Source organism: Mustelus asterias, chromosome 4 (assembly GCF_964213995.1).
Source record: "Mustelus asterias chromosome 4, sMusAst1.hap1.1, whole genome shotgun sequence".
NCBI classification, from domain to species: Eukaryota; Metazoa; Chordata; class Chondrichthyes; order Carcharhiniformes; family Triakidae; genus Mustelus; species Mustelus asterias.
In genome coordinates this window covers 70075949-70092473 of record NC_135804.1, presented here as the reverse complement: position 1 = coordinate 70092473, position 16525 = coordinate 70075949, and the positions used below count along the sequence as shown (strand labels likewise).

At 44.3% G+C, this 16525-nt stretch overlaps 1 protein-coding gene across 1 annotated transcript; it reads right to left on the bottom strand.

Moving 5' to 3' along the window:
* Positions 1-550: 550 nt before the first annotated feature.
* On the bottom strand, positions 551-10843 carry LOC144492771 (uncharacterized). Its single transcript, XM_078211186.1, has 2 exons — positions 10671-10843; positions 551-3639 (listed from the first exon to the last, which is right to left on the bottom strand). The coding sequence occupies exon 2, from the start codon at positions 3284-3286 to the stop codon at positions 1568-1570; it is 1719 nt and encodes a 572-aa protein (XP_078067312.1). The 5' UTR covers positions 3287-3639; positions 10671-10843; the 3' UTR covers positions 551-1567.
* Positions 10844-16525: the final 5682 nt, after the last annotated feature.

The following is a 16525-nucleotide window of genomic DNA, read 5'->3' as shown; positions in this document are numbered from 1 at the left end:
ACTAAATTACCCATCAAGGCCAGATACAATGCCCGAGTATGGGTCAAACACCACTGTGGCAGGGCTATGTCTGTCTTATCTAGGACTACAGGTACCAGCTCGTGGTGTACATTATCATACAAAACTTTTATTCTTATTGATTAATATGAAATCATTCTCTGATCCTGAACTCATGGTTGCACAAGATGGGTCAGATGGTGATAAGACATTGACTGCCTCTGCTCGGATTGTTTGTGCTGTTGTTATAGGTGGTGCAGTGGTAACATCCTTTTTCTTTAGGATGAAGTCCTCATGTCCTTCTATCATCTCTGTTTGCCCACGTTAATACATTTCGACATTATCATTAGTCCTATATACGTTCCACCCAGAACGATGGGAGTTCATAATCTGGGCATATTACATAAACATTTCCCTCCTTTTCACAAACAAATTCAAACTCATCTTTTGCTCCACAACAGGTTGCATCATGAACAGGTGTCGTGGTTCCCCAGGACGACAATTCGTTCACATCAGTTTAAAACAGAGAGTCTGAGCAGCGATCTTTCAAGCAAAAGACTTTATTTCTCAGCACAAGAGATAAAGCCGGGAACGTCCGGAACACTCCAAAGAGCCCTTGGGCTTACAGTCTTTTATGTACATTTCAGCTCCCTATCTCAAGATTCTTATCTTACTTTTATTGCCTGTCCTTGGTTCTCATCTTACTTTAGACCCTTTATCTGTTGTATTGGCAATTAGTCGTTCCCTGTTATATCTCTGTGTCTCTTAAATCATGGTGGTTATGGCTCTTACCTTTATCTGACCTTTTCTGCTTGTACTATAATCGTAGTTTTGTTGATTTAGGCCGAAAGTGTTAGAAAGGACATTCTCTCTGCTGATTTTATGGTTTTATGGTCCACTATTAAGTTGAACCACCGAGCAGTCTTCCTTGTTTTCTTAAGTGACTGTTGTCTGCTTTCCTTAATTAGTGATTGCTATATTACTTCTCTAGTTCCTCCACTTTGATCATATCGACTACACTTGATTATATTAGTTCACACGAAGTTACTTTAGGTTATATACCCATCTCACTACTCACCTAAATCTGCTATATCATTTTACTAAAACCTGTGAATCTGAATTTCATACCTAGCTCATACAATATCTAATACAATTTCCCTTACAAGTGAATCTGAATTTCATACTAAACTCATACAATTTCCCTTACAAGTCCCCCCTTTGAGGCTATTCCCTAGCCTCATCCCAATTACCAAGCTCAAATAATCCCCTCGCTCAATTCCATTTGCATTTCATTTTAATCACTTTTTCAGGCGATGTGGAGGAGCCGACTATTTTGGTCAGGGATCAGTGTCCCTATTCTAACTTTATCATAATTTGTCTATCCCGGTTCTGATTTTTGGGTTGCTCCTCCAGATTGCCTGCCCCTGACAGTCATCAGCCAAAAACCTTCCCACTCTTGTCTAGGGAAGGGAAAAAGACTGATTCCTGTGTACAGACTAAGTTCTCCTGGTTTCGTGCGGACTTCAGCAAGGTGCTGTTGTTTCCACAAGGTGATCTTCCACTATTGTAGTTATTTTACAGAGTGACGAGTTTCAACTTCGACCAAGGTCATTGTGAATCCACTCAGCGGGGGCGGCTCAAGATTTTCCCATTCCTCTGTTTTTTCTCTCGAGCGTGAGCTGCTTATCACCCGCGTCACCATCTGCCGCGCTGCCACTCTGGTAAGGAAGGATCTCAGGGCGGGTAAAAAACAACAAAATATCAATCCCAGAATGATTATTGTTGCGATTGCTACAGCTCCAGCTTTGGCAAACCACGCCCCCCATCTTCCTAATATTCTGTCCAGCCAACTCCATACCTCATGCCCAAACCCAGCATTTTCTTTCACTTCTTTCTGAAGATTTTTTAACTTATTCATGGCTTGTGTAAATGACCCTTCTGGATTAGTGTTATTAGGGATAAATGTGCAGCACTGATCCCCAAACATAACACACACCCCTCCTTTCTCTGCCAGGAGCCAATCTAACGCCTGTCGATTTTGCCACGCCATTTTGCTGGTCGCATCCAACTGCTCTCCTAAGGCCTCCAGGGCATCATTCGTATAATTAATAAACCTCTGCTGATTATAATAGATGTAATTGATCCACTCAGTATTCTTGCTGGGTGTGATCCAAACAAAGAGGGATTCAAACCCTGCAGCTATTTCGTTCCTAGCTTTGAACTCATTCGGGATGCCGCGGGGCTGTCCGATTGCGTCCAATTTTACCGTAGGGTCAGGGGTATATGCCCTCTTAACTTTTTGTGACTTAATTTCTTTTTCCACCGGTAGTATCACAGTGCTCTGGGCAAGCATAACTCGGGCACATAGTCCCTTCCAATTCTGTGGTAGTTTTGCCAATAGCCCTTTCTCCGGGCCACAAAGCCACCAGAGATCGGCCAGTTGATTTTCTTGATAGTCTAACACATAAGGAGGGGGTGCCCATCCCTCTCCTGAGAGGATCAGATTAAGAGCATCGGTTATATTCCAAATCCTTTCACACTCTCCTGTGTAATTTCCCACACTACTTCCTGTGCTACTTTCCTTCCAATAGCAATCTTGGATTTGTAAGTTGGGCTCTACACTCCATTCCTTTGGGACCGCGTCCACTGCCGTTTTTGGCCACTTTGGACATCTGTGGGTCAAGTTGTAGATGCCCTTTTTTACCCCAGCAAACAGGATGCAGTGGTATTGACACAACGGCGACTCACCTTTACAAAGGTTATCACATGCGGATCCGGAACAGTCTATCTTCTCATACGAGTAGTTCCGATTCCCTATCATATGATACCGTATATGTGTGGTATATGGACGGCAATTTTCCTTTCTCCAGCTTTGTTTCCTGGTTCTACAGTCTCCTGATCCCCATGGTATATCAGTTACTTGGGTGTTAGGTTTCTCTGATGCACATACTACACACTCTTTCCCATCACTGTTTTTCTGACCTGTATACTCAGCCCATTTCCACCATTTGTTTTTCTGCGCTTTTCCCCAAATAGTATTTGTGCTCACTAATCGTTCACGTTTTGTTCGTCTTAATACTCTATCTTCCTGATTTTGCACCCTTATGTCTTCTGTATCCCATTCTCCTTTTCTATGGGTCACGGAAGTTCCTAAGGGAAATAGTTTCCAACTCCCAGGTGGGGAATGGGGCCCCTTCCCTGTCCTCACCTCCCTCGGCACCTTGACTAATAGGCTCAGGCTGGGCATTTGTATCATCAGCCAGCTCATGCACAGAACTACTTTCATCATCCTCTATTCTTTTTGTTCTTCCTTGGCTCTGTTCCTCCTCCCCACGATTCTCCCCGTGTATTTCTATTTCTTCCTCGCTATCACTTCTGTCCACTCTGTGTACTTCTTCAATTTCCCTTCTCTCCCCTACCCCTGGTACTGTTCTGGTACAATGGTTCAAGTGATACCACAGTGTACTGCCTTCTACTTGCAACGCCGTGGGAGACACTTTGGTGACTTCAAACGGTCCTTCTCGTCTCGGTTCGTTCCAACGTCTGCGGAACTTCCTGATGTATACTCGATCTCCAGGCTTGATCTGATGTTCTGTTACCGGATTCTCCTCCTCCTTGGCTTTTTCCTGTTCAAATATAGTTCTATGTATAACAGTTAATTGTTGTATATATTCTTTTGTGCTTTGATCTAAACATTCTAGCGTAGGACCTCCTGATCCCCTGATCTTAGGTACCGGCATTACTCTTCCTGTCATCATTTCATGTGGGCTCAAATGTGTGATTCTGTTTTCCTGACTCCTGTACTGCATTAGAGCCAATGGCAGAGCATCTATCCAGTTTTTCCCTGTTTCATTGCAAATTTTGCTTATTTTAGCCTTAAGGGTCCCGTTTGCTCTCTCCACCATTCCTTGGGATTGAGGGTGATATACGCATCCAAACTTCTGCTTTATTCGGAGTGCCGAGAGTGTCTCTCTCAGTGCCCTTCCTATAAAAGCAGATCCATTGTCTGAACTTAATTGCGTGGGTATACCAAATCTTGGGATAATTTCTTTTGACAGGAAGTTAATCACCGTTCCAGATCCTTGATCTTTGGATGGCGTTGCTTCTATCCATCTGCTGAATCTATCAATAATCACTAGCATGTATCTTTTCCCTCTTACCACCTTTCCCATATCCACATAGTCCATGCATAGATGTTTAAATGGTCCTTCAGGAATGGGTATATGCCCTATTGGGGCAGTAATGCCCTTCCTGATGTTATTCTGAGCACACACCTCACACTGACTTAGTATGTAGTCAATCGAGTTTTGCAGGTATGGTGACCAGAATCCTTCCTTCTTGATCTTCCTAGCCACTTCTCCTCTTGCACAGTGGTCCACTCCATGCGCTTCGCTAATTAGTACGGTTAGTAATGATGTGGGTGCTATGACCAATCCCTCCCCATTTCTCCATATCCTGTCCTGTTGTCCCTGTAGTGCTCCTCTATCTTTCCACATTGCCTTTTCAGCTACAGAGGTTTCCTCCTGTAACTGTGCTACATCCTCTAATGTGATATGAGGTTCGATATCCCCCGTACCTGGCCCTGGGTGCGGCCTTGCTATTTCTACTGGGGCTATCGTAGCCTCAATGCATCCTGACGCTTCTTTAGCTGCCTTGTCGGCTTTGGTGTTTCCCTGTGTGACGCTGTCTGCTCCCTTTTTATGCGCCTGACACTTAATTATGGCTAATTCCCTTGGACCCATCATGGCCCTTATTAAAGCCCTGATTTGACCTTCGTGTTGTATTGGTCCTCCTTCGCTTTTCATAAATCCCCTTTGCTTCCATATTGCCCCGAACAGATGGCAGACCCCGTGGGCATAGGCCGAATCAGTATAAATTTCCAATGCTTCCCCGTTTGCTAGCTCACATGCTCTGGTCAATGCTTTAAGTTCTGCCAGTTGGGCTGAACAGGGCTGTTCACATTTCTCTGCTTCTATGACTTCAAGTGTTTCCCCTTTCTGTTCAACTATGGCATAGCCTGCGTGGTTTCCTAAGTGATCCCTGTAACATGAGCCATCTACATACAGTGTCCTTTTCCCTTCTGTCACTAGTCCCTCTGCTCTTAAATCTTTTCTCAGTTTCATAAATGTTTTTGCTTCTTTTAAGCATTCATGTTCTTCTCCTTCATGAGGTAATGGCATGTAATCAGCTGGATTTACTCTGTTGCACTTTATTATCGTGATATCTGGAAATGTGGTTAGCATTCGATAATGATGGATCCTAGCAGGTGTCAGCACAAATTTTCCTTGCTCAATCAATTCAGCTACCTTATGGTATACATGTATGTTTATCGGATATCCCATTGTGACCGTGGCTGCCTTTTCGTACGCCCACCAAGCTGCTGCCAGGCCTTGATAGCACGGAGGGTATCCCATCGCTACGTCGTCTAGCTTGGTACTGTAATATGCTACAGCCTGCCTTCGTCTACCCTTGCAATTTTCCTGCATTAACATTGCTGTAGCAAATCCGGCTTCTCTGTTACTCACAAATAAGTCAAAGGGCTTGTCATAGGTCGGTAAAGCCAAGGCTGGTGCCTGTGCCATTTCTCTCTTTATATTCTCAAATGCGTCTGAAGCATCTTTATCCCATTTTAGTTTGGCTTTTAATTCGTCACACCCTGCCTCCTTCATTATCTTTCGTAGTGCCTGCGTTTTTTCGGCATAGCTTTCCACCCATTCTGAACTGAATCCTGTCATTCCCAAAAATGTCATCATTTGTCCCACCGTCTGTGGTTTCGGAACTTTTAGTACTGCTTCTATTTGCTGTGAAGCTATCTCCTTCTGTCCTGCTGATATTTCTCTCCCCAAGTATTCTACCTTTTTCTGGCACAGCTGCAGCTTTTTCCTGGAAACTTTATGGCCCCCTTCTGCTAACCTTTTCAATAGTTTTAAACTATCCTTCCTGCACTGTTCTTGTGTTCCTGTGCATAATAATAAATCATCCACATATTGTATCAGTGTTCCTTCCAACTGTATTCCTTCTAAATCTGCTCTCAACACCTGATTGAATACATGTGGGGAATGTTTAAATCCTTGGGGCATCCTATTGTATGTGTATTGTTTCCCCTCGTACGTAAATGCAAAGAGATACTGACTTTCTTGAGCTAGTGGCACACTAAAAAATGCCGAACATAGGTCTATTACAGTAAACCATCTACTTTCAGGTGGTATATTTGTCATCAAGGTATAAGGGTTTGGAACCTCTGCTGGCATATCTTCCACTACCTCATTAATTGCCCTTAGATCATGCACCAATCTCCATTTTTCTCCGTCCGCCTTTTTCACTGGTAGTAGCGGTGTATTACACCTGCTCCGGGTTTCTTTTAATACCCCTGCTTCTATCAATCCCTTAATTGTCCCTCTAATTCCTTCAATTGCTTCTGTCTTGATTGGGTATTGCGGCCTATACGGCCCCTGACGTCCTATCTTTAATCTGACTTCAACTGGATTAGCGTTTTTGACCCTCCCTACATCCGTGTCCTGTCTGGACCACAACTCCTGCGGGAGAGAGTTCAAATCCTGCTCTAACCTCTCTCTCCACTCCAGTTCCTGTTTCTCGATTTGCACTCCTATTGTTATCTGCTTCGGTTTCCCAAGCATTTTAACATCCAAAATTATTTTCGTCATTTGTCCATTGCTGGACGTCCAAATATCTACATTGTCTGTCTGGACAAATTCTAAATCTTGTGCTCTCAACACCATTGGTCCTAGGTCTTTTGATCTGTATCCCGGATTCACTTTCAATGTGACATGTGGCTCCGCCCCAGATACAGAGAACCATTTGTTAACCCATTCATTCCTAACAATGGTGAGGGCTACTCCCTCTAGTCCGATTAAAATACTTCCTGACTTTATTTCCTGTTCTCGTCCTGCCTCCCTTTCCCATTTCTCCTGTATCTCAGGTTCTTGCCCTTCATCAAATATCATTGTACTGTGTAATTCTGTTCTTGGCCATTTGGCTTGTGGAACCCAAGTGTTTATAAGCTTTCCCCAAACTTCCCATATCTGTTTTTTAACTTGTTCCTCTATATCTCCCAACCAATATACATTAACCCCTTCCTTTCCTGGTATTTCAAGTGGATACATTCCCATCAAATCAATTCCTTGTTCGGTGCATTCTAATTTTAGTCCTAGACCTAGGATTGCATCCCTTCCCAATAGATTTAAAGGAGTTTTATCACATACTAAAATAGGTACATGGGTTGTCTTATTTCCAATGGTAACAGGCACCGGCGTCGTCATTCGAGCTAATGTTACTTTCCCCGAGAACCCCACAGTTTTTACAAACTGGTTTGACAATGGTAAGTGATCCGCATATTTCGTTTGCATGCACGTACATGTGGCGCCGGTGTCTATCATCATGGGGACCTCGATCCCTCCTACTCTAACGTTAACTATAGGTTCCTGCTCTGCAGTTTCTGTTATCTGTACGTACTGTCCTACCATTTCGGGGTTCTCTGGGCCTCCCTATGGGGAATTCTGATGGTTTACCGGCCCTTGAAACATCGGGATGCTGTTTGGCGATCCTTGGATCAGTTGTTGGCCTGTCTGCTGCTGGTTTTCTCCCTGTCTGGGGAAATTCCGCGGGCAATTCCTTTTTATGTGCCCTGCCTCCCCGCACCCCCAACACACACCTGAAGGGCCAGGCAGTGGTCCCTGTCTCGGAGTCTGATGATTAACCTGTCCCTGTCCTCTCTGATTCTGATAGGGTGGCCTACCACCTCCCTGTCCTTTCCCATTTCTATTCCAGTCAGTCTGACTTTGCAGGGCGTATGGGTTTTGATAATTTAGGCCATAGGCTCCTGGGTTCATGGACAGTGGGAAGGCAGAAATGTTATAGGTTATGACGGGCTGGCCTCCATCTCCGCTCCCCCCTTTGATTAGTGCAGGTGTTTCCTCTGGCTTTTGCTCCACCATCATTGGTGCTATTTTTCTGGGTGCAAGATCCTCTTTTGCCTTCAGTTTATCCTTGCTTTTAATCTCCTCCAACTGTGCCTGAAGGAGTTTACGTTGTACCTCCTTCAGCTGTTTGTCTGCATTCTTTTCATCTTTGCGATGTCTCTCTACTGCATGGGCAACATAATCCACAAACTCTCGGTAATTTTTTGAGTCCAAGCCCACCACTTCCTCCAGCCTTGTCTTAGCTGGGGCTGGCAAGCCCTCTAGGATTGCAGCCCGGAACATGGAGTTGGTCAGTGGGTCTATTAGAATGTCCCTCTCCGTGTCCCTTCTCCACCTTTTTAATTGATTCTCCACATACACCGCTGCATTCTCCTCCTCACCCAGTGGCTCTCCCTTTAGGGTTTTTACATCCATTCGATTGGGGTACATATCCCGCAGTGCCTGCCAGATGTCTTGGCGGTACTGGTCCATTAGTATCCCATCCACCGCTGGGTCATAAGCTGCGGTCGGGATGCCAGCACGTCTCATTACTTCCGCCATTTGGTCCATTCCTAGCACCTTTGTCAGGAGAGCTTTGATGTCGCCCAGTGCCATCCTTTTTCCCACCATCCCTGCCTCCAACTGTCCAATCCACCTTCCAGCCCCATCCAAAATATTGGGTAATTCATTAATTAAATTAGGCAAATCCTGACCTGACCAAGGGATATACTGCGGTCTGCCACCCTTCAGAATCACCGGGAATACCCTTTTCCCTCTCCTATCCACATCTGGAAACTTTACAGGTGGGTGCCTTTCCCGCCTTGATTTTCTTTGCACCCCTAACACTGATTGCCTCCCTTCGTCTTCACTACTCTCTTCTGTTTCTCCTTCCGTCTCTCTCGCCATTCTACCTTCCTCTGGGTGCTTCCACCTCCATCCTTGTGATGTCTCACTTGCATACTCGCAAAAATCATTTCCTGTTTTCCCCTCATATTTATTTCTAACATTTTCTCCTCCCTCTTCTCGTTCTTTTTCCTTTTTCATTACCTTCTTTACCCATTCCAAAAGTTCTACCACCTTTACTTCGTCCTCCAACTCCTTTCTCCTTTGGTTCAGCCCATCAAAAGCCTCTTCTGTTTTTTTAGCCGCTTCCTCTATACCTTGTTTCTTTTCTCCCTCCTTTCGTGCCCATTCCTCCTTCGTCATCTTTTCTATGTCATATTCTCCCTCAAAATTCATTGTGCCTGATATGACTGGGTACAGTCCCGTGGAGCTCTGTTTCTCTAAGTATGGGGGTGGGGCTACGTTTGGATCTTCCAATTTTGCTTTTTCCTCAAGTTGTACTGGCATCTGCATTCTACCTCCCCTCCATACCCCTCTTCTCTCTTTCCCTCCTTGTTGGAATAGGGCTAATATCTCTAACTCCTTTTCTCGCTTCTCCCTTCTTTTGCTCGATTTATCCTTAATCTTATAGTTCTTTATCATTCCCTTCTGGTCCTCACACCTCTCTATGGACCATGTGCCTTCCTCCGGCCACTGTGTATTGGTCTTATTTGTTCTTTTGGCCCATTTTTTAGAGACGTGTTCTATATCTCCCCTAAGGGCTGGGAACTTATCCCCTAATATCTCCACTGGTGTCTTAACTTGGTGCGCCATTACTCGTCTTTTTGGATCACTGTCGCAATTTTTGTCACTTAATCTGTCAGAGTTAGGTATCACAGTGATTATTACTTGCTGTATTGTTTTTCCGTGCTCAGTCCCCTGTTTACCTTTCCTTTGGATTTCTTTTGCCACTATTTGTAATTCTAACCGGGGTCCTGATATCCACTTCCCCGTAGTCCCCTGTCCCGGCACTATCTTCCTCTCCCGGGCCAGAGGGTAGTAGGTTTTCACTTGCTCGTCTATGTGTATAAGAATCCTGTATCGGTCAGATCCCTTTATTAATTTCTCTAGGGTTTCCAATTTTATTTCGTCTATCCAATTCCTATCGACTACTCTTTCCCATTTTACATACGGCCACTCATTCTTTATCTCCTCTAAGTTAGTTATATGTGTAATCTTTTTCCAATCCAGTGTTGCTTCCGTTTTTTTTTTATTATTCAAAGATTAGTTATTTTCAATCTTGTCACCAGGCAGTTATGTCAGGGTAATTTTTCAAGTTGTTAGTTATTACCCTACCTATATTCCGACTCTCTCTCTTATTTCTGTCCTTCACGCTGTTTTCTCAGACCAGTTTGTTCAAATTGGTCTTTTACTTCCTCTATTCTAGCTGCTACTCCCCTTTCCTGTGCTTAAAATCCACTCCTGTGCTTTTGACTACTGTATTAGGTCAGAGAGCGATCTCTCACTGATCTCTCTCCCTCTCGGTTGACGTCCCTTACCCGAGGTCCTGGGTAGGTTTGGACTGGCAGGTTTTCCCACACTTACTCTCTTCTGGGCAAGTCGTGACCTGAAAAACCCGCTCCAAACCGCTCGACTTAACCTAATTGCATTACTTTAGCTTTCGGCCTTTTTCCCGTCTCACTTTTTACCCATTCACAGACAATACAGTATTCGCAGCGCGCTTTTGCATGCAAAAATTCTGCTCTTCGGATCAGACTCAGTCTCTCAAAATTTTTACACAATTTGGTTTTACCTGTGCAGGATATCTTTTTGGGTTGGGGAGATCCAGGACCCGCAGAGAGCCGGGCGCACCGGGCCTCGAGAAAACCCCTTTCTGACAACAAGGATTTACATGCATGCAAGTCTGCTTACCTTGTTGACAGAAGGCCGGCTGGGGACTTCTCGGTTCCGGTTGGACCACCGTCTCCGCTACTCCTTCCAGATGCTTTTCTGGGCGATCTCTCACCAACCCTGCTCGCAGCGCCAATTTTGTCGTGGTTCCCCAGGACGACAATTCGTTCACATCAGTTTAAAACAGAGAGTCTGAGCAGCGATCTTTCAAGCAAAAGACTTTATTTCTCAGCACAAGAGATAAAGCCGGGAACGTCCGGAACACTCCAAAGAGCCCTTGGGCTTACAGTCTTTTATGTACATTTCAGCTCCCTATCTCAAGATTCTTATCTTACTTTTATTGCCTGTCCTTGGTTCTCATCTTACTTTAGACCCTTTATCTGTTGTATTGGCAATTAGTCGTTCCCTGTTATATCTCTGTGTCTCTTAAATCATGGTGGTTATGGCTCTTACCTTTATCTGACCTTTTCTGCTTGTACTATAATCGTAGTTTTGTTGATTTAGGCCGAAAGTGTTAGAAAGGACATTCTCTCTGCTGATTTTATGGTTTTATGGTCCACTATTAAGTTGAACCACCGAGCAGTCTTCCTTGTTTTCTTAAGTGACTGTTGTCTGCTTTCCTTAATTAGTGATTGCTATATTACTTCTCTAGTTCCTCCACTTTGATCATATCGACTACACTTGATTATATTAGTTCACACGAAGTTACTTTAGGTTATATACCCATCTCACTACTCACCTAAATCTGCTATATCATTTTACTAAAACCTGTGAATCTGAATTTCATACCTAGCTCATACAATATCTAATACAATTTCCCTTACAAGTGAATCTGAATTTCATACTAAACTCATACAATTTCCCTTACACAGGGTACTCATATTAGATCACCAGAGCAGCTCTATAAAAGGAGTGAATATATTTTATTTATCACCTATAGTTAGTGAAGTAAGCCTGTCTGGAAACAATCTGATTGAGTATCAATGAATCTGGGAGAGGAGAACTCAATACAGGTGGTGGCGCCATGTGAGAGAGTCGAGCTGTGAAGGCGAGTCAGTGTCATCAAGACGTGCAGGCTGGACTCCTCTTTGCCAGAAAGATGGAAATGAGTTTGTAAACATGAGCGCAGGGAATGCTCACACGGAAGTATGTTCTCAAAGAATGGTCGCGCGAATGGTAAGTTAAAGTTAAACAGAGCAAATGAGTTTACTGTTTTGTTCTGAGATATGTTATGTTGCGAAGTTGGGTAGAGTAATTGTAGATTGGGAGGTAGGAAGTTCGAATTTGATGTTTGTAAAATTGTAAAATGATAGCGGGAAAACATTGCGTGGTCCCGTTAAAAGGTGATGATTTTTCTGTGCTTCGAGATTTAAAATGCAAGTACATACAGAGCCCAAACTGAAACATTAGTATCAAATGACCAAGCAGCAGTTTTTACTAAGACAACAGGCTTTTGGATTTACCCAATCAATTTGGATCAGGCACTTAGATACCAAAAACCTATTAAGTTTAAATCTGATGGTTTTGATGACCTAGAACCAATCCTATTGTGGGAAATATTGTTATGTCATCATGGGTATAAAGGAAGGGGGCAGTGGGACAAAGGGGGGAACAACTAACATGTGCCAGCATTAACAGCTATCAAGGGAGAGATAATCGCTGGCTCTCATAACTTCATCTATGTCTTAGAGAAAGCAGCATCTAGATAGCAAGATACCAAAGAAGAAGGAAGTTCCAGACAGAAGAATCAACAGAGAAAGCCCAGAATATCCTGGAAGACACAAAACCTGGTTGTAATTTAGAGAGTGACTAAATTCTATTTTTGTTTGAGTGGGAATTGTATTTATTTGAACAGCATACCATTGGAATCTTGTTTTATTGGGGAATATTTAATACTTCAAAGGGATTTATTTGGTTTGTTAATAGTTTAGTTAATTTGTTCACTGTTAGATTAATAAATTGTTACGTGGTGATTTTAGAGCGAGTGTCAGGGATTTGTTTTATTTAACCATGAGAAGCTGCTGGAAAACAGGTCACGCTACTTCACACACACTTTTTACAGATGATAGGGTCAGGTGCTCCTCTATGGGTGTTTTGGTGTTAGTTCTCAAAGGGGGATCCACCTCTGCTTTATAACAGCTTGGGTGCTCTGGTCTCAGAATAGAACAGTCCTAGATTTTTAAATAAGTGCAAAGTGAGAAGTGGAAAATCTGTTTAATTTCAGTTGGTTGCTGTCTGGTATGTCAAAAGTGGGGAAATGGCTCTTGAAATTGCTAAAGGAGTTCTGGGGCTCGAAGATGCTTCCCAAAGTTTAGAAAGACAGAAAAAGATGACACTTGTAGGATTAGCAAACAGGCTAAAATTGAGTTTAACCAGAGATAATAAGAAAGCTGAAATTGTAACAGAGTTAGCCAAGCATTTAGGCATATCAGAGAAACAATCAAGTGCAATGGAGTTTGAAGACGAGAATGGGTTAATGAACTTTGTAACACTTAAGCATTGAGACCTGCACTCTGTGATACTTAGAAATTTTGTGGAAAACATTCTGGGGTCATGTTTTCATTAAAGTTCGGTGCCTTCATGTCTATAAAGCCTGTTTACATGTATTCAAACCAGATAAGAGAGGCAGCTATCCTTGCTATTCCCAACTAATTGTATATCAGAATCAGCTATGCAGACTCCATTTTATGTTCCTTTCTATTTTGTACCTTTGTTTAACACGGTGGAGCTGACATGTGTGAAAAACAGATAAGAATGTTGCTTCTGCAGGAGAATCACAAGACAACTGATAAGAACATAGAACATAGAACATAGAAAGCCACAGCACAAACAGGCCCTTCGGCCCACAAGTTGCGCCGATCACATCCCCACCTCTACGCCTATCTATAGCCCTCAATCCCATTAAATCCCATGTACTCATCCAGAAGTCTCTTAAAAGACCCCAACGAGTTTGCCTCCACCACCACCGACGTCAGCCGATTCCACTCACCCACCACCCTCTGAGTGAAAAACTTACCCCTGACATCTCCTCTGTACCTACCCCCCAGCACCTTAAACCTGTGTCCTCTCGTAGCAACCATTTCAGCCCTTGGAAATAGCCTCTGAGAGTCTACCCTATCCAGACCTCTCAACATCTTGTAAACCTCTATCAGGTCACCTCTCATCCTTCGTCTCTCCAGGGAGAAGAGACCAAGCTCCCTCAACCTATCCTCATAAGGCATGCCCCCCAATCCAGGCAACATCCTTGTAAATCTCCTCTGCACCCTTTCAATGGCTTCAACATCTTTCCTGTAATGAGGTGACCAGAACTGCGCACAGTACTCCAAGTGGGGTCTAACCAGGGTCCTATAAAGCTGCAGCATTATCTCCCGACTCCTAAACTCAATCCCTCGATTAATGAAGGCCAGTACGCCGTACGCCTTCTTGACCGCATCCTCCACCTGCGAGGCCGATTTAAGAGTCCTATGGACCCGGACCCCAAGGTCCTTCTGATCCTCTACACTGCTAAGAATGGTACCCTTCATATTATACTGCTGCTTCATCCCATTGGATCTGCCAAAATGGATCACCACACACTTATCCGGGTTGAAGTCCATCTGCCACTTCTCCGCCCAGTCTTGCATTCTATCTATGTCTCGCTGCAACTTCTGACATCCCTCCAAACTATCCACAACACCACCTACCTTGGTGTCGTCAGCAAACTTACCAACCCATCCCTCCACTTCCTCATCCAGGTCATTTATGAAAATGACAAACAGCAAGGGTCCCAGAACAGATCCCTGGGGCACTCCACTGGTCACTGACCTCCATGCAGAGAAAGACCCCTCCACAGCCACTCTCTGCCTTCTGCAGGCAAGCCAGTTCTGGATCCACAAGGCAACAGCCCCTTGGATCCCATGCCCTCTCACTTTCTCAAGAAGTCTTGCATGGGGGACCTTATCGAACGCCTTGCTGAAGTCCATATAGACCACATCCACCGCTCTTCCTTCGTCAATGTGTTTGGTCACATTTTCAAAGAACTCAACCAGGCTCGTAAGGCACGACCTGCCCTTGACAAAGCCGTGCTGACTACTTTTGATCATACTAAACTTCTCTAAATGATCATAAATCCTGTCTCTCAGGATCCTCTCCATCAACTTACCAACCACTGAGGTTAGACTCACCGGTCGGTAATTTCCCGGGCTGTCCCTGTTCCCTTTCTTGAATATAGGGACCACATCTGCAATCCTCCAATCCTCCGGAACCTCTCCCGTCTCCATCGACGATGCAAAGATCATCGCCAAAGGCTCCGCAATCTCCTCCCTCGCCTCCCACAGTAACCTGGGGTACATCCCATCCGGTCCCGGCGACTTACCAACCTTGATGCCATTCAATAGTTCCAACACATCCTCTTTCTTTATGTCCACATGCTCGATCCTTTCTGTCCACCGCAAACCAGCAGTACAACCACCCAGATCCCTTTCCACCGTGAATACCGAGGTAAAGTACCGAGGTATAGTATACCGAGGTATAGTACCAGAAGATTGGAGGTTAGCGAATGTTGTCCCATTGTTTAAGAAGGGGAACAGAGACTTCCCCGGGAATTATAGACCGGTGAGTCTCACTTCTGTTGTCGGCAAGATGTTGGAAAAAATTATAAGGGATAGGATTTATAGTTATTTGGAGAGTAATGAATTGATAGGTGATAGTCAGCATGGTTTTGTGGCAGGTAGGTCGTGCCTTACTAACCTTATTGAGTTTTTTGAGAAAGTGACCAAGGAGGTGGATGGGGGCAAGGCAGTGGACGTGGTATATATGGATTTTAGTAAGGCGTTTGATAAGGTTCACCATGGTAGGCTTCTGCAGAAAATGCAGATGTATGGGATTGGGGGTGATCTAGGAAATTGGATCAGGAATTGGCTAGCGGATAGGAAACAGAGGGTGGTGGTTGATAGTAAATATTCATCATGGAGTGCGGTTACAAGTGGTGTACCTCAGGGATCTGTTTTGGGGCCACTGCTGTTTGTAATATTTATTAATGATCTGGATGAGGGTATAGTTGGGTGGATTAGCAAATTTGCTGATGACACCAAAGTCGGTGGTGTGGTAGACAGTGAGGAAGGGTGTCGTAGTTTGCAGGAAGACTTAGACAGGTTGCAAAGTTGGGCCGAGAGGTGGCGGATGGAGTTTAATGCGGAGAAGTGTGAGGTAATTCACTTTGGTAGGAATAACAGATGTGTTGAGTATAGGGCTAACGGGAGGACTTTGAATAGTGTGGAGGAGCAGAGGGATCTAGGTGTATGTGTGCATAGATCCCTGAAAGTTGGGAATCAAGTAGATAAGGTTGTTAAGAAGGCATATGGTGTCTTGGCGTTTATTGGTAGGGGGATTGAATTTAGGAGTCGTAGCGTTATGTTGCAACTGTACACAACTCTGGTGCGGCCGCACTTGGAGTACTGTGTGCAGTTCTGGTCCCCACATTACAGGAAGGATGTGGAGGCTTTGGAGAGGGTGCAGAGGAGGTTTACCAGGATGTTGCCTGGTATGGAGGGGAGATCCTATGAGGAGAGGCTGAGGGATTTGGGATTGTTTTCGCTGGAAAGGCGGCGGCTAAGAGGGGATCTTATTGAAACATATAAGATGATTAGAGGTTTAGATAGGGTGGATAGTGATAGCCTTTTTCCTCTGATGGAGAAATCCAGCACAAGGGGGCATGGCTTTAAATTGAGGGGGGGTAGTTATAGAACCGATGTCAGGGGTAGGTTCTTTACCCAGAGGGTGGTGAGGGATTGGAATGCCCTGCCAGCATCAGTAGTAAATGCGCCTAGTTTGGGGGCGTTTAAGAGATCCGTAGATAGGTTCATGGACGAAAAGAAATTGGTTTAGGTTGGAGGGTC

What these genes read in the sequence shown, in the direction of transcription:
- LOC144492771 (XM_078211186.1), bottom strand. Translation starts at nt 3,286, where the DNA reads ATGATGAAAGTAGTTCTGTGCATGAGCTGGCTGATGATACAAATGCCC.